The sequence below is a fragment of the Culex pipiens genome, chromosome 3 (genome assembly GCF_016801865.2).
Source record: "Culex pipiens pallens isolate TS chromosome 3, TS_CPP_V2, whole genome shotgun sequence".
NCBI classification, from domain to species: domain Eukaryota; kingdom Metazoa; phylum Arthropoda; class Insecta; order Diptera; family Culicidae; genus Culex; species Culex pipiens.
In genome coordinates, this window is record NC_068939.1 from 51,750,317 (window position 1) to 51,768,478 (window position 18,162).

The following is an 18,162-nucleotide window of genomic DNA, read 5'->3' on the forward strand; positions in this document are numbered from 1 at the left end:
ATAGTACTATTAAAACAAAAAACTTTATTTCAAGACTTTTAAATGAAATTTTCATTCAGATCAGCAAAACACTGATTCCAAATTGCCTGTTCCATAATTGTGGGATGTTATTGTGCCTCACACAATTGTGGAACACCTGAATTTAACTGATATTTTCACACAAAAAAAGTTATCAGACTATTCATAAAACATAACCACGGAGTGTAGATGGCACAAGTGATAGTTTGCTTCAGAAAATTGGAGAAAATTTGTTCCTGGTGTCATGTCCGTTCGTCCGTAACTAAGCTTGTGTTTCATTGATTTCAGTGTGTGAAGTCAGTATTCTGTAAAAAATATGTGCTCCTGGAGAAAACCAAAGTTTGTTTATATCCGTGAGAAAAAAGTGTTCCGAATTAAACCGTACCAAATATGAGGGATGCCTGTATCATAAACTATTCACAAACCACGTGTACATTTTTTTAAATACCAGCGCCCTTCCCACTACGCAGTGTTAATCGAGATGTTATAAGTGCATCATAATGAGAAATTTTCTGTCGAGCTTTTGTGAAGTTGACCATGAAAGTTTTACTCTATATCTGCATTGAATTTCTCTGACTTTCAGCGCTTTTGCCACCAGTCTTTGTGAGAGATACTGTGCTTAATTTGTTCTCCATCCGCATTGACTATTTCTTGTTCCGAATTGGCTGTTCTTCTTTTGCTCTCCCTACCATCTGTCACTTTAAATGTCCTTGTGAGAAGATGATCGATCCATCCGCATAGGCATTACTATTTTTCATATTTCTTAATTTTTTCAATGTTTTTTTTTCACACTTTCCTACTATTAGTCTTTGTGAGGGGAGCTATAGCTCCATTTGTTCTCCATCCGCATTGACCATTTCTCATCTGATTTTCCTTTTTATTCTCGTTTTTATTAGTAGTAAGAATCAAAGTCGGGAAATGGGAGGGACATCAGGGTAGTGGACAGTATGCTCACAGACAAACAGACGGGACACTCGAGTGCCGAACCATCGTCCTCCAAAAACGGTTAATTCAAATTCAATTTTGTTTCGGCATCCACTACCCGGCGCTGATGGCGCTGCTGTCGTGACAGCTCGCCCTTCTTTTCTCAGTGTGTGTGATGCGTGTTTTTTTTTTGTTTTTAAGTTGAGCGTAAGCACGTGTGAGGCAGAAAATGAAAACAAAAAAAATATTATGAAATTCCATCGTCCTCCAAAAACGGTTAATTCAAATTCAATTTTGTTTCGGCATCCACTCACCCGGCGCTGCTGTCGTGACAGCTCGCCCTTCTTTTCTCAGTGTGTGTGATACGTGTTTTTTTGTTTTTAAGTTGAGCGAAAGCACGTGTGAGGCAGCAAATGAAAACAAAAAAAAATATTATGAAATTCAGAAATTCCAACGGTGATCCACTATCCAGACTTTGCGGGTCAAATTTGGGGAAGTTTCGGCCAGAGTCAGATGAGCGGCTGACTAGCGAGGGCATACCTTTTACCCCACTATTAACCAGATAGACCTGCTCCACTGCCTGCCGAAGTCGAGGCTGCTGCTGAGGCGCCCGCTACTGTGGAGAAAGCCGGATCCTGTGGTGGAGTCATCTCCTTCGGAGCAACCTGCTTATCCTTCGTGGACTGCTGCTCAGATTGCTGCTGCTGGTCGTCCTTTTGGCATTTTGACGATATTGCGTCGATCGTGAGCGCCACTCTTCGCGACTTTTTTCGTCTCATTCGGCCCTTTTGGTTTTGTTGGCTGGCAACTTAATTGCGCCGTGGACACGTTACCCGCAGATGTTTCCAAACGCCCATCGTGGGGATCAATTCCGTTAGTTTTGAATTGGATTTTCCTATTCCGGCGGCCACTACTGGTGTTTTCGTGACCGGGATATCTTGTTGATGATGGTGTCAGGTGTAATGGTTCATGTTTTCGGTGGAGGAGGAATCTTAGACGGAACATGCAAGCAACGGGGAGGACCAGTGGTGTGGTCTCTGTCATTGTGTTGTCTTGCATCGCTGCAGGTGCTGCCGCATGATTTGCCTCATGAGGTTCTGCCATTGGAAACGGAACCGACCGTGGAACAGACCCACCGTCATTTTCGGCCGTCGGTCTTGATTTATTTATTTTGATTTTGTTACTGATGATCAGCAACAACAAAATTATTTCGAAACAGCTGTTGATGTTTACAATCGTTAAGGCTTGATTGTCTCACGCATACACTGACATGACACATGACAGTAATGGGTTTGTATTGGTGTGTTTGGGCTGCGCTTCGGCATAAGCTCACCAGGCAGCGCTGGCGTCGCCGTGATTTGGTGGTTTGATGAAGGACGATGGATTTCAAAAATAATTTGTATGGAGAGTCACGTCTGTTTGTCTGTGGTATGCTGTTGCTGTAATGGAGGAGACTGGATGTGGATAGTGGAAAACCAGAACTACGTCACAAGGGAAGAATTGTTTTTTTTTACCGTCAACTAGGGCGAATTGGGACAGCAGTTTTAACCATGTTAGAGCACAGTATTTTTATTTTTCTGGTTGGTTTCGGATAGAACAGACTCAGACCAACAAAATGTGTACACCCATTTCCAAATTTAAATCCTTTAAGTGCTCTTAACACCGCTGTTCCTATTCAGACTGTAGTCCCGATTCACCCCAGATGACGGTAATTGTACAATTCTTAAGAATTGTCTAATTATGTACTACATATATTGACCTCTGTCAGTTTCCAGCTGTTTTTCGCGCCTTTTTAGGCCCCCAACTGTGCGAGCCCTGTTTCTCAGCTTTATCAGACGTTTTCGGAGTTTCTGTTGGAGATTCTCTTCTCCTGAGGACACCGTGATTGATTTTACTTGTTCGCGTCCAACCACCCCCTTTTGACTCTTCATATGGCAGTAATTGGGTACTAAAGTCCTATGTCAATTTTTATGTACAACGGTAAAAAACACGATTAAAAACCATTTCTGATCACTTTTTTTCATTTTAATGCAAATTTTTTTTTTTGACAAGACAACATTTTTTCGATGGATCAACTATGGTCCCCTTGGAACGAGCTGTCAAGTAGGAGCTTTTTTGTCAAGAACCGCGAGGTTAATTTTTCAAAATTGATTTAAAAATCCATTTTAAACTCTTTGTGGTCGTACAACGGGTCATTGTACTCAGAAAAATAAGCTTTATCGCTGTAAACAATAATATCAGCAATCTAAGCTTCATTTTAGGACCCAATTTGAAGATGCTCCCTTTAAGTCTGAGCCACTGTAATTATAGGAAACCGCTACATTGGTTATCCTTGCGGCCCTGTTCGTTTTCACATCAAATCAAATAAAAAACAATCGCGTTTTCGGCCACCCTTATTAATATCCTTTCATAAAGTACACTTCATAGATTTCCGAAAGGTTACATTACAACTTTACCCACTTTTGGGTGCGTCTCTTCTGATACAATTTGTGTATAAACCAAAATCTGGGTCTTATTATGTAAACGTGTGAAGTTGCACTCATCACCTCTCTTACTGGAACACTTTGGCCCTTTGTTTTGATTTCGAACCGCGCGGCTTCACGATTCTTGCAAGCAGAATCATTCCAAACGTTTTCTGCAGTCGATTTTGGTAGTGATTTTAGTTAAGAAATTCGATTGTTCATTAAAAGATCTTCCAGAGTGGCCATTTCCGCATGGATCAAACAAATCAACCAGATTGTGGAGAGCAACTGGACGAAGCCGGGTCCAGGGAGAATGTCCCACAAAACGGCACCTCGGAAACCGTGGTAAGTTGTCAAATCGGTTCCAATGAATATCAATCGCTTATTTTTAACGATCGGTTCCAGAAATCCCCAACACCACAGAAACCGGAAGTGACCCTCAAACGACTAGGCGGACCACTCACGGGCCAAACCGCCAAACGAAAGAAGAAGCTATTCTTGTACGGGAACTACGACCGCTACTACGGTTATCGGAACAACCGCGAGGCGCCCAAGGAGGACGTCCGGCTGCCGGTTTTCATCGAACAGCGCGCATTCATCGAGGGCAAGCGCATGCTGGACATTGGCTGCAACAACGGATCGTTGACGCTGCTCATCGCGGAACATTGCCGGCCGTCGAGCGTGGTCGGAATCGACATCGATCGGAATTTGATCGGAGCCGCGCGGAATAATCTGGCGGTGAGGCAAAAGGCGTGCGACTCGGAAGCGCTTCAAAATGTTCAGTTTCGGCATATAAACTACGTGTACGCGGACGAGGAACTGCTGGAGTGTGAAAAGCCGCAGTATGACGTGATATTCTGCCTGTCCGTGACCAAGTGGATCCAGCTGAACTTTGGCGATGCCGGCGTCAAGTTAGCGTTTCGGCGAGCCTACCGGCAGCTGCACCCGGGTGGTCGATTTGTGTTGGAACCGCAACCCTGGGACAGCTACAAGCATCGGAAGAAGCTGTCGCCGGAGATCTTGGCGAACTTTCGGGCGATACAGTTCCGGCCCGACGCGTTCCGGGAGTATTTATTGGGTGACGATGTTGGCTTCCGGGAGGTGACGGAGTTGAATGTTTCGACGGATGGTGCGGGGAGTAAGGGCTTTCGGAGGCCGATTTACGTTTTTCAAAAGTGATGATTAGATTTAAGTTAGTTATTTGAATTTTTCAATTGAATTTTACCCAATAAAAATGCAGGAATTTTCTCAAGGAGAGCACAGTCATAGCGGTTGTTGATGGTATTATTTATTTAGTTTGTTTCCGCTAAACTTTGTACATCATTCCTCATTAGTTCTGGGATCACAATAGCTTTCAGTAAAATCACTGACAAAAAGCATCAGCGCTCGCGAACACACGTTCTTCAATTTATTTCATAATTTAAGCCAGCGAAAGCTTAAAGTTTGATATGCTTCGAATCCATACGATTTGTATACGGCTATCAAACGATTCTTTTCTATCTACAATCGATGAGAGGTTTTCCTAAATTGATGATGTTTCGGTGGGGTCTGGAGCATTTCGCCTAATGTCGTATCATTGATGCGTTTTCAGGAGGGCAAATTCTTGTGTGTTTGATAGGTTGAGGATGTTCAATTAGTATATATACCCAATATTTTATGGAAATTATTGCTGATTGATTGATTGATAAATCGGAATGACTTTATGTTGGAAATATATAAAATAGTTCAATTTACCTCTTGAATTCAATAATGATATTATTTCTGGAATAAATAAATGAATGGGAAATCCAGAAATTGAAAAAAAAAAAACAAATTTATTGCCAATTAATGTTTTTGAATTCAATTGAAAAAAATTTGTAAATATTCAAAAAACAAATTTTAAATTTAAGAGCGAAATTTTCACTAGTAGGTCACAGGTTGTATCAAGGTACAAAACGGTCAATTTAGTTGAAAAATTCTTAAAATTTTACAATAAAAAAATCAAAAGTTTAAATTAGATCAAAAATATTAAATTAAATAAAACTGAAAAATATAAATACAGTTCGTACTTGATTATTCACGAATAGAAAGACCGCGTTCCTTCCGAACTTCGGACTTAGTGGGAAGCCATTGATCAAATTGCACATTTTTCATCGGCGATGAGCGAAATTGATGGCAATCTAACGATCGCTTGTAATTATCAGGATGAAGTTCAAGTAAAAGAATTTTGCAATTTTCTTGTCATCCACAACCTTTTGGAAATTAGTTTCTTTTCTATCCTTTACATAATTTCATCCACTTCAGCGATAAAAATAATTTTATGAAAAAAAAAAAAGAAAAAAAAAAAAAAAAAAAAAAATCCACTTCAGCGAAACGACATTCGGCGAGTTATCCCACGACCGTTTCGGTGATGATGTTTCTAGATAATCTTTTACTAACTTTTAAAATGTTCGAGAATCTTGATATATTTTCGAGTGCGTTCTATTCGATACGTTTTCTACAATCTATGTTTCATGCAAAGGCTTAAGTAATTGAGATTCCAGCCGAGATTTGTTTTTTTTTTAGTTCAGGATGGTTCAGTTTCGTTGGATAGCGAAAAGTGTTGTACCTTGTGTGCGTATGTTTTTTCTTCTGAATAAGTTGTGCGTTTCATTACTCTTTCCTAAACAGGATAATCACACTCGTGCGTCACATCTAAAGCAATAACAAAATTACAGACTAACTAATTTGATAGCACAGAGTGCACGCGTATAGTGATTCATAAATCGAAAGCTTTTTAGAAAGGCAACAAGCTGAGCTAAGCAAAAACGACGATTTTTTTCTTTTAGAGCGTAACAAATAATGGCAATTTTTTAAACATGATTTCAACAATCAGCTCTTTGTCAACCGCAAAAAAAGACATTTCTTAATCGCTAAATTTGGAAGCCGAAAATTGAGATTTTCAATAATACCTTCTAGCTAAGCTTAAGAATTGAGCAACAGTGGTTTGACTAATTCTAGTGTCGAAGAGATATTGCAGCGTGTGTTTTTGTGTCCTCACAAGTTCTCCGAGTTGTGCCGCTGCAGCACGCTGTTGATTTTGAGCCGCAGCGGAGACAGATCAAACTTGGCGAACCGTGGCAGCGATCCAAAGCGTCGACTCGTCCCGATGATTGAGGTCGCCTCGGGGGCAGCTTTTTTGGAGGAGGAATTTTTCTCCGCGTACTTGCTGCTCGAAGAAGAGGGCGAGTTGCTGCGTGCGATTGTGGCATACTTTTGGTTGTGGAACAGCAGCATCTTTTCCGGTGGGCTGTTTTCGATATTTTTCGTGGGCGATGTGTCAAGTTGTTGTGGGGTTGGGACTGCGCACCGTTCGGAACTCGCGCTTCGGGCGCTCAGTTTAGACCGGCTTGAGGAGGGTTTTTGGGCTGATTTGCAGGCACGCGGCATCGTGGAGATTCCCGGCGGGACGTGATGCTTGCGTTGAGAGGATGATCTTTTGATGCTGTTGCTAGGGCTTTCCTTGGGCTTTGGGCTTTTACGCGGGACGTGGCTTTCGACCTTCTTGGGCGTTCGGAAGTCTTCGTTCGGGTAATACGAGGGAATTTTGTCGTCTATCGAGTTACGCTGCTTGCCGGAACTGCACACGCTGCTGGTGTTGCTGTACATGCTGCTGACGCCGCTGCTCGTAGAACTGGATCGACTCGCCTCCTCGCTAGCGCCAGGTTTGCCGTCCATGTCCATGTAGATCGATTCTACGATTTCAAGCGGCTTTCTCAACTCGACATCCTGCAGCTTGAGCCGATTGAATCCCGTTCCAGGTGCACCCATTTCGCAGTAACCCTCAGTCGCCTCAACCGGAACCGGTTCCGCCATCGAACAGCTGAACGCTACCAGATTGACCGTCGACGAGTTGCAGGATCCGTTCAAATTAGGAACAACCTTCTCCGAAACGTTAAGCGGTCCTCCACCGAACCTGCTATCGTCACCTCCGTCCTCCCCGTTGATCAACAGATTCGCCAGAGATTCCTCGATCGACGGACATCTCGACCCGGGCAGCAACTCCGTCGACAAATAGCAGTCCTCCTCGATGTAGTCCTCCACGTCACGCTGCACGTAAAACTCCGAACTGCACGAACCCTCGTCGGACAGATTATCACCGGACGTCGCCGCACTTCCACCTTCATCCACCTTCAACGCACTCAAATCCGGACTGGAAAAACTGTTTCTCTTGTTTTCCGAAAACCGTAACCGCGCCACCTTGTCCCGGTACACAACCTTCTGGTCTGGCTTCTTGACCTCCGTCGCCGGCACCTTCGTCGTCTTCACCCCCGTACCGGACGATCCGCTGTTGGTGCGCCGCCGTCCAAACATCGTCTCAAACAGCTGCCAGTGCTTCTTCTTCTTCAGGTAGTCCGACTCGGGCGAGGTGAACGAACGCTGCAGCTCAAACTCGTTCGTGTGGGATCGTGGCCGGGGCGGCAGCGGCGGTGCCTCGTCCTCCCCATCCACCGCCAGCTCGTCCGCACTCCTCTCATGCTGCTCCCTAATATCGGTAAGTTTCATCTCCTCGTAGATCCCCGACACGACGGACGCTCTCGGTCGAAATACTCCGGACGCTCGGGCCGGGTCGAATATCTCCTCGTAAATCCCAGACACCCCGCTAATCCGCCGCAAAAAGACCTCCTGCTCCGTCGCCGCAGGCGGCACATTTGGTAACGGTCCCAACTTGTCTGGCAGCGTATCCGTCGTCGTCGTCATGTCCTGCGTCAGTTCCAGATTCTGGTACACCAAAAGCTCGTCGTTATCTCCCGGGTGCATCTCCTGGCGGATCTCGTGCATCGGTGTCCGGCTGGCACGCCGCAGTTGTAGAATTTCCTGACGGTACAGCTCCAGATTCCGGATCGACTTCTTCATCCAGCGCAGGTGCCGTTCGCAGAGTAGCTGGGACGCGAGCGCAAAGTACGCGCAGCACCGCTTCCGGTTGTGCTTCCAAAACAGACCGTACGAGTGGGCCCGCGTTCGGGAGGTGGCCATCTGCACCGTCAGTCCCGGGATGTTGATGCGCACGATCAGATCGGTGGATTCGTCCGTGGCGGACTTGAAGAATGAGATTTTCATGTAGCACGGAAAGCACTTGACCGCCTCCACGCGCACAAAGTATCGCGTCCAGGACTGGAATGAGAGAGCGCACATAGTCATGAGTTAGCAATGTTTGTCGCGTATTGAGTGTTGTTATCACACAGGAAATCCCCGCTGTGACGCAAAACTATAAAGTATGTTTTTTTTTATCCCAGTCTTGAGGGAATAACTTAAATTGTTGGTAAGTTTCGGTTTCTGGAATTTTATCAGCGGTAAAATTATCAAAAATCGTGCAATTGCAAAAGTTCCATACGAGCACGTTCCAGCAATAAAGTATAGTAATTTGTACAATGGAATCTCCAATACTTATCAATGGTGCGGTTTTACTACTGTTATTCTAAGAGTTTCTAATATTCTAAGAGTTAGAAAAACTTTAATACAAATAAAGTGTTCCATCCCCACCATCGAGCGCCCATCGCAGTAGGCTGCGCCTGTGGGTGGTGGAGAAAAATTAAGTTCGGTTTCAACAACCACGCAAACCAGTACGAAATATATTCGCTCTTACGTTTTGTACTACACGTGTTTCATTCGTTTCCGGACACATCAATTTGGCGACGAGGAAAAACCGGAAGCATGGCGGAACTACAACAGGCGATCCTCAAGATTACGGAATTGCTGCAGAAGATGGCGGCACCGGCGGCAGCACCAGATAACTCCGAGCAGATCCTGGAGTCGCTGGCCACCAACATCAGCGAGTTTTCTTTCGACGAAGAGAACGGTGTCACTTTCGACAAGTGGTTCCGGCGTTACGAGGACATGTTCAAGGAGGACGCGTCCAAGCTGAAGGAGGAGGCGAAAGTGCGACTTTTGCTCCGGAAGTTGGACACCACCGCACACAGCCGCTATTGTAACTACATCCTGCCCAAGCTTCCAAGTGCCGTCAAGTTCGACGACACCGTGGCCACGCTACGGAAAATTTTCGGCTCCCACACCTCCATCTTCCACAAACGCTACCAGTGTCTCCAGCTGGCCAAGTCGGAGGCGGAGGATATCATCACCTACGGAGGTAAGGTGAACCGGGCGTGTGAGGACTTTGAGTTCCAAAAGGTGAAGATTGACCAATTCAAATGCCTCATCTTCATCTGCGGTCTTAAGTCACCTCGATACGCCGATGTTCGGGCAAGACTCCTTTCCCGGATCGAAGCGGAGACCGCCGAAAACCCTGTGACGCTCCAAACCCTGATCGACGAGTTTCAGCGCCTCGTCAATCTCAAGGCGGACACGACGCTGGTCGAGCGGCCATCAAGCTCGAAACCAGCAGTCCACGCGGTCCAGGAGAAGCGAAGCGGTCCCCAGCAGCAGCGTCCGGCGAAAACCGAAGGCAAGTTACCCCGAACCCCCTGCTGGCAATGCGGCCAAATGCACTTTGTCCGGGACTGTCCGTTTTCGGGGCATTTGTGCAAGGCATGCAACCGAGTTGGCCACAAGGAAGGCTATTGCAGCTGCGTTTCCAAGCCTTCCAGCAGCTCTTCCAAGCCGGATCATTCCGTGGAGGAGAAGAAAAAGCAGGCGAAGAAGCAGCAGAAAGCCAAGTCGCGAGGAATTTTCGTCAACCACGTGGCTGCCAATCGCAGCAGGCGTAAGTACTTGCCGATCACCATCAACGGCGTTGCTACGCAACTGCAGCTCGACACAGCCAGCGACATAACGGTGGTTGCCAAGGCAACGTGGCGCAAGCTAGGACAGCCATGTTTGCAGCCATCCTCCATTCAAGCAATCAACGCGTCCGGCCAGCCGCTCGGGCTTGTCGGCGAGTTCGTGTGTGACGTCACTCTCAACGGCAGAACGGAGCGCAGCAGATGCTTCGTGACGTCATCGCCTGGACTCAACCTTCTGGGAATCGAATGGATCGAGCTTTTTGAGTTGTGGTCCGTGCCGATCGATTCCATTTGCAACGTCGTCGAGGTCAAGTCGGTGGAGGAGCAGCTTCAAGAGCTTCGAGCCAACCACGCGGCCGTTTTCGACGATTCCCTGGGACACTGCACCAAGACGAAGGTAAAGCTTTATCTCAAACCTAACGCCAAGCCCGTCTTTTGTCCCAAAAGACCAGTTCCGTTCAACACCATTTCCCTGGTCGATGACGAGCTCAACCGCCTCCAATCTCTGGGAATCATCACACCTGTTGAATTCTCGGAGTGGGCCGCTCCGATCGTCGCTGTGCGCAAGCCGAACGGACGAGTTCGCATCTGTGCGGATTTCTCAACTGGTCTGAACGAAGCATTGGAAGCCAACCACTACCCGCTGCCAACACCGGAGGAAATTTTTGCGCAGCTGTCTGGCAGTTCCATCTTCAGCATCATCGACCTCTCCGATGCGTACCTTCAGCTCGAAGTTGATGACGACTCCAAGAAGCTCCTCACCATCAATACGCATCGAGGTCTGTTCCAGTACAATCGCCTCACTCCGGGGGTGAAGTCAGCGCCGGGAGCTTACCAAAGCCTCCTGGACGGAATGATTGCGGGCATACCTGGCGTCCGCACCTTCATGGACGACGTCATCGTGTTCGGACCAGACCGGAAATCGCACGCATCTTCACTCAAGCAGTTGCTCCAACGTCTCAAGGAGTACGGGTTCCACGTCAAGGCCGAGAAATGCAGTTTCTTCCAGCTGCAAATTCGGTATCTGGGACACATCGTGGACAGTCGAGGCATCCGCCCCGATCCCGAGAAGCTGAGGACGATTGCCGCCATTCCCGCACCAACCAACGTGTCCGAACTGCGATCGTTCCTGGGCGCGGTGAACTTCTACGGAAGATTCGTGCGCAACCTTCACGAGCTACGCCGCCCAATGGACCAGCTGCTCAAGAAGGACACCAAGTGGCGTTGGACATCTGAGTGCCAGCAGGCGTTCGAGAAGTTCAAGGAGGTGCTCCAGTCAAGCCTGCTACTAACTCACTACAATCCAAAGCTGCCGATCATCGTAGCCGCGGACGCGTCGAGCACCGGCATCGGGGCCGTCATACTCCACCAGTTCCCTGATGGCTCACTCAAGGCAGTTCAACACGCGTCAAGGTCGCTTACACCCGCTGAGCGCAACTACGGACAACCTGAAAAGGAAGCGCTCGCGTTAGTATATGCGGTAACGAAGTTCCACAAGTACCTGCTGGGACGACCCTTCACACTGCAAACTGACCACAAGCCGCTCCTGTCCATCTTCGGCTCGAAGAAGGGAATTCCACTGCACACCGCGAATCGCCTCCAACGCTGGCCACTCACGATGCTGAACTACGATTTCGAGATCCAGCATGTGTCCACGAACGACTTCGGTTGTGCCGACATGTTGTCTCGGCTCATCGACCGTACCATCCAACCGGAAGAGGAGTACGTCGTGGCAGCACTCACGCTCGAAGAGGACCTGGCAAGCATCATCTCAGACACAATCGACAAAGTGCCGGTCTCTTTCGCAGCTCTGCAAAAAGCCACTGCGACGAACGCCACACTCCAGGCCGTGGTCAAGTACATCCGCGACGGATGGCCAAGCAGCGCGGAATCGGTCACCAACTCCGAGGTTCTTCCCTACTTCCGCCGACGGGAATCGCTCAGTCTTGTCGACGGCTGCGTGATGTTCCACGACCGAGTGGTGGTTCCGAACCAGTTCCGGTCACAGATTTTGCGACAGTTCCACCGTGGACATCCTGGAATGGTCCGCATGAAGGCGATTGCGCGCAGTTTCGTCTACTGGCCCGGACTAGACAACGAAATAGAGGATTTCGTTAAGCGATGCAACCCTTGCTCCATCGCTGGAAAAGCACCCACCAAAACGTGCTTAGAATCGTGGCCAACTCCAAGCAAGCCGTGGTCCCGGATCCACATCGACTACGCCGGTCCCGTGGATGGCGTGTACTTCCTGGTGGTGGTCGACCCATTCACCAAATGGCCCGAAGTGTACGCAACTCGAACGATGACAGCGAAGACGACCATCAAGCTGCTGACCCAGTCATTCGCTACGTTCGGTATTCCGGAGGTTATTGTTTCCGACAACGGAACCCAGTTCACTGGCCACGAGTTCAAGGAGTTCTGCACCAAGCTGGGAATTCGCCACCTTCGAACCGCTCCGTTCCACCCACAATCAAACGGCTCGGCGGAACGATTTGTGGACACGCTGAAGAGGAGCCTTCGCAAAATTCGCGCGGGGGGAGAAACCCTGGAGGAAGCACTGCAGACGCTTTTGCAAGTATACCGCTCGACCCCAACCAGCGATCTCGATGGCAAGTCTCCGGCGGAAGTGATGTTCGGCCGGCCAGTCCGGACCATTTCTGCTCTCCTTCAACCGACCAAGGATAATTCGCCAAGCACCAGCGCTAGGGCGGAGAAGCAGAACGACGCTTTTAACAAAAAGCACGGCGCGATCCAACGGATTTTCAAGCACGGCGATGCCGTCTTCGCGCAGGTCCATCGTGCCAACTCCTGGCAGTGGGAGGCTGGTACCGTGATCGAGAAGATCGGCAGAGTCAACTACAACATATTCCTCGACGACCGCCGACGCTTGATCCGTTCGCACGCAAACCAGTTGAAGAGACGAGTTCCCGAGACCACAGCTTCGCCAGAGCCGACGTCGCTCTCGATCTTTTTCGACGGTTTTGGATTGGCCGATGCGGTAGCAGCACCAGTGCCTGCAACTCCAGTGCCAGTTCCTGTTCCAGTTGACGACAGCGATCCGGAATTCTCGGACGACGACTCTGAAGAATCTGACGATCAGGAGCAATCCGGTTCATCCGAAGCAGAGTTCGAGGACGCAGCTGTAGAACCACCGGCACCTGCCGCTCTCCCGGCGGAACGAGCTTCTGGAGGACAAGGACATCCGGTACCTGAAGCACCTCAAGGCGCGCCAGCTGGTGGAGGACGAGGACAACGCGCAATCAAGCTTCCAGGAAGATTTTCCAACTTCTGGATGAAATAAGGGGGGAGATGTTCCATCCCCACCATCGAGCGCCCATCGCAGTAGGCTGCGCCTGTGGGTGGTGGAGAAAAATTAAGTTCGGTTTCAACAACCACGCAAACCAGTACGAAATATATTCGCTCTTACGTTTTGTACTACACGTGTTTCATTCGTTTCCGGACACATCATAAAGCATGATAAACTGTACTGTCAGTGGGGGTGACATTGGGTCTGGGGTTGAGATTGGGTCAAAGTGATTTTTTACGGATTTTACCATTTCTCAGATTCTTCTCAAATCAAATCAAATCAAATCAAATTATTCGCTCTACAGCATTGCCTTGGCGTTCTCGATTGCGAGATTCCTACTCGAAACTAGGTGTTCGAAGGCTTGATTGTTGAGGCAATTGCAAACCTCTTTTTACACCTTAGCTTCCATCCACCCCGGGATTCGAACTGACGACCTTTGGATTGTTAGTCCAACTGCCTACCAGCGACTCCACCGAGGCCAGATTCTTCTCAATGAAACTGAATTCTGCTAAAAGGGTTGTGTAGGGGACATATTAAGATGACTTCGCTGAAAAAATCTCGTAGAACAAATCCTGTTATTTTGGCAGCTGTCTAAAATTGAGGTACGTTTTTGGCCAAAAATGACCTCTCGAAAAATATTTTTTCTAATATTTTTGTTGCAATTGCTCGAAAACTACCCAAATGTTTGAAAATCTCCACTTCAAACATTGTACCATGTCAATACGATTACTTCGAACAAGAAACACTGTTGGATGACTTGTTTTTACCATATCGTTGTATTTGAGCATCATTTTAGTTTCATTTGACCCAATGTAAAATCAAGAATCTTAGTGTGTGCGTGCACGAGAGCACAGCGGTATTCTCGACCGGTCCCACCAAAAAGATCGATTAACCGACGTAATCCGTGTCAGTGAGCCGCGAAGTTCGTTCAATCCGCGTGTGAACCAGTGCTCGATACGTGATTAGTGAAAACCCGGCGTTTTAACTGCCGTGATCAAGGCAAATTAGGAAATTAATTTCGCCAAAAATCTCGGTTTCGCGCGGGCAGCAGAAGTGTAACAAAAGAAGCGTGAAGGCATCGTCGTCGTCGCCAACGCTGTTTTCGGGTATTGTGTTGTGTTGTGTGTACAGGAACGTGTACTGCAAGCACGACCTCTACAAAGCGAGGCCGGTGTCGTCGTCGTCGTCTGTGATGCGGGAACTGTGTGTAGAAGAGAAAGCGCAAAGTAGTGCACAGTGGGTCCAATCGGTACGGCGGTGGAAAAAAAAAGTGATTAAGTTTTTGAAAAAAAAAAATTAAATAAAATAACAAAGAAGTTGGCGGAAGAGTCCATCGTACCACGTACGCGCCTAAAGCACCCCCCCCCCCCCCCCCTCGAGCGTCTGTTCCCCAGGTTAGGGGCGGCTCGAAAACCAGGTGTTCAGCCTCCTCCCCCCTCATGAGCGTCTGTTCCCCATGTTAGGGGCGGCTCATTGCAGGTTATAGTTGGCTGACCCTCCCCCCCCTCCGAGCGTCTGTTCCCCAGGTTAGGGGCGGCTCGAAACAGCGTCTGTACCCCAGGTTAGGGGCGGCTGAGTGAAAGTCCCTGTGTCGGCGTGGGACTCTAAACAGTACCGGCACGATGGTCCTCCGGCGAGACAGGGGGTTGGTGCAGGCCACACGAACCCGCCGTAAAACACCAGTGCAGGAAGCACACGATGCGAGCCGGACCAATCGGCACGGAACTGGAATTCTTACGAGGATCCACGATTGGAAGCTCGGAACGTGGAATTGCAGGTCTCTCAGATTTGACGGGAGTATCCGCATACTCTCCGACATATTGAGGGTCCGCAAGTTCAGCATCGTAGCGTTGCAGGAGGTTTGCTGGATAGGCGCGGAGGAGGTACGAGAGTACAAAAGATTGGGTTGTAGAATCTACCAGAGCCGCGGCAAGAAAAAGAGGCTTGGGACAGCCTTTATAGTGTTGGGCGAAATGCTCGATCGCGTGATTGGGTGGACCCCGGTCACCGACCGAATGTGCGTGTTGAGGGTTAAGGGCCGTTTCTTCAACATCAGCATCATAAACGTGCACAGCCCGCACTCAGGAAGCGAAGATGACGAGAAGGACGCATTTTACGAGCAGCTGAACTGGACGTACAACAGCTGCCCAAAACATGACGTCAAAATCGTCATCGGAGATTTTAACGCTCAGGTTGGCCAGGAGGAGGAATTCAGACCGGTGATAGGAAAGTTCAGCGCCCACGTACGCACGAACGAAAACGGCCTGCGACTGATCGATTTCGCCACCTCCAAAAATATGGCCGTACGAAGTACCTGCTTCCAGCATAACATCCGAGACAAGTACACCTGGAGATCGCCACAAGGAACCGAATCGCAAATCGACCACGTCGTAATCGACGGTAGACACTTCTCCGACATCATCGACGTCAGGACCTATCGCGGCGCCAACGTCGACTCGGACCACTATCTGGTGATGGTGAAAATGCGCCAACGACTTTCCCTGGCGAAAAGCGTTCGGTACCGCCGCCCTCCGCGGTTGGATCTGGAGCGGCTTAAGTTACCGGAAGTCGCATCCCGGTACGCGCATTCGCTGGAGGCTGCGTTGCCAGGGGAGGGTGAGCTGTTGGAAGCTCCCCTCGAGGACTGCTGGAGGAACGTCAAGGCAGCCATCACCAACGCAGCGGAAAGCACCATCGGATTTGTGGAACGAGGACGACGGAACGATTGGTTCGACGAGGAGTGTCGAGCGATTTTGGAGGAGAAGAATGCAGCACGGAGGGCAATGCTGCAGTACAATCTCCGTGATTACGAGGAGGCGTATGGACAGAAGCGAAGGCAGCAGCACCAGCTCTTCCGGGAAAAAGTGCGCCACCACGAAGAGTTGGAATTCGAGGACATGGAACAGCTGCATCGCTCAAACGAGACGCGCAAGTTTTACAAAAAACTCAACGGATCCCGCCAAGGCTTCACGCCGCGAGTCGAAATGTGCCGGGATAAAGATGGAGTGATATTGACGGACGAGCGCGAGGTGATCGACAGGTGGAAGCAACACTTCGATGAACACCTGAATGGTACAGAAACAGAGGCAGGGGTCCAAGACGGCAGAAGAGAGGACTACATCGGTGCAGCAGGAGAAGGTGAGGAGCCAGCTCCCACGTTGAGGGAAGTTAAGGATGCCATCAAGAAGCTGAAGAACAACAAAGCGGCTGGGAAGGATGGTATCGGTGCTGAACTCATCAAGATGGGCCCGGAAAAGCTGGCGTCCTGTTTGCACCGGCTGATAGTCAGGATCTGGGAGTCAGAACAGCTACCGGAGGAGTGGAAAGAGGGAGTAATATGCCCAATCTACAAAAAGGGGGACAAGTTAGATTGTGAGAACTACCGTGCCATCACAATACTCAACGCGGCCTACAAAGTGTTCTCCCAGATCCTCTTCAGCCGTCTATCGCCGATAGCAGAGGATTTTGTTGGAAGCTATCAAGCCGGATTCGTTGCGGGGAGATCGACGACCGACCAAATCTTCACTGTGCGACAAATCCTCCAAAAGTGTCGCGAGTACCAAGTCCCCACGCACCACCTATTCATCGACTTCAAAGCCGCGTACGACTCAGTCGATCGCGAAGAGCTATGGAAAATTATGGACGAGAACGGCTTTCCCGGGAAGCTGATAAGACTGACCAGAATGACGATGGATGGTGCTCGGTGCTGTGTGAAGATATCGGGTGCGGAATCGGACTCGTTTCCTTCACTCGGGGGACTTCGGCAAGGCGATGGGATTTCTTGCCTCTGTTTCAATGTGGTACTGGAAGGTGTTATGAGACGAGCGGGCTTCAATATGCGGGGCACGATCTTCAGCAAGTCCAACCAATTCATCTGCTACGCCGACGATATGGACATTGTTGGCAGAACGCTCAAGGCGGTTGCTGATGCGTACACCGGCTTGAAGCGGGAAGCAGAAAAGGTTGGGCTAAGGGTGAATGTGGCGAAGACAAAGTACCTGCTGGCAGGAGGAACCGAGTCCCTTAGGGCTCGCATTGGACCGTGCGTTACAATCGACGGCGACGAATTCGAGGTGGTTGAGGAGTTTGTGTACCTCGGATCGTTGGTGACGTCGGACAACAGCTGCAGCAGGGAAATTCGGAGACGCATCATCGCTGGAAGTCGTGCCTATTTCGGTCTCCACAAGAGCCTAAGGTCCCGGAAATTCTCCCTACATACGAAGTGTTCCATCTACAAGTCGCTGATAAGACCGGTCGTCCTCTACGGGCACGAGACGTGGACAATGCTCGAGGAGGACCTACGAGCGCTAAGCGTCTTCGAACGTCGAGTGCTCAGGACCATCTTCGGCGGCGTATTTGGGAACGACGGATGGCGACGGAGAATGAACCACGAGCTTGCGCAGCTCTACAACGAACCAAGCATCCGGAAGGTCGCGAAGGCTGGACGGTTGCAGTGGGCGGGTCATGTTGCTAGGATGCCGGAGCGACCCGAGCAATTGAGCCAGCGGAACCAGAGGATCAACCCTGCGAAGTTGGTGTTTGTGTCGGAGCCGGTAGGAACAAGACGTAGGGGGGTGCAACGCGCGAGGTGGGTGGACCAAGTGGAGAACGATTTGGAGAGAGTGGGTGCCCCGCAAAACTGGAGACAAGCAGCCATGGACCGAGCTTGTTGGCGGAGAATCGTGCAGCAGGCCAAGCTAATGGTGTAGCGCCAACAAAAGTAAAAGTAAAGTAAAGTAAGTTGACCCAATGT

At 49.2% G+C, this 18,162-nt stretch overlaps 4 protein-coding genes across 6 annotated transcripts in view; 3 read left to right on the plus strand and 1 right to left on the minus strand.

Annotated features, from left to right (window-relative positions):
* Nucleotides 1-18,162, plus strand: part of LOC120412894 (retinoblastoma-like protein 2) — a 61,923-nt gene that overhangs the window by 11,320 nt on the left and 32,441 nt on the right. The window lies entirely within an intron of this gene.
* Nucleotides 3,533-5,021, plus strand: LOC120431891 (probable RNA methyltransferase CG1239). The gene is made up of 2 exons (XM_039597021.2): nt 3,533-3,749; nt 3,810-5,021. The coding sequence occupies exons 1-2, from the start codon at nt 3,657-3,659 to the stop codon at nt 4,581-4,583; spliced, it is 867 nt and encodes a 288-aa protein (XP_039452955.1). The 5' UTR covers nt 3,533-3,656; the 3' UTR covers nt 4,584-5,021.
* Nucleotides 5,769-18,162, minus strand: part of LOC120431890 (uncharacterized) — a 13,572-nt gene continuing 1,178 nt past the window's right edge. The window contains exon 3 of one of the 2 annotated variants that reach the window (XM_039597020.2): nt 5,769-8,537. In XM_039597020.2, coding sequence (XP_039452954.1) covers nt 6,420-8,537 — 2,118 coding nt within the window. In that variant the 3' untranslated portion in view covers nt 5,769-6,419. The remainder of the gene's footprint in view (nt 8,538-18,162) is intronic. The other variant, XM_039597019.2, reaches the window with a different exon arrangement.
* Nucleotides 8,827-13,518, plus strand: LOC128093502 (uncharacterized protein K02A2.6-like). The gene has a single exon (XM_052710507.1). The coding sequence runs from the start codon at nt 9,078-9,080 to the stop codon at nt 13,401-13,403; it is 4,326 nt and encodes a 1,441-aa protein (XP_052566467.1). The 5' UTR covers nt 8,827-9,077; the 3' UTR covers nt 13,404-13,518.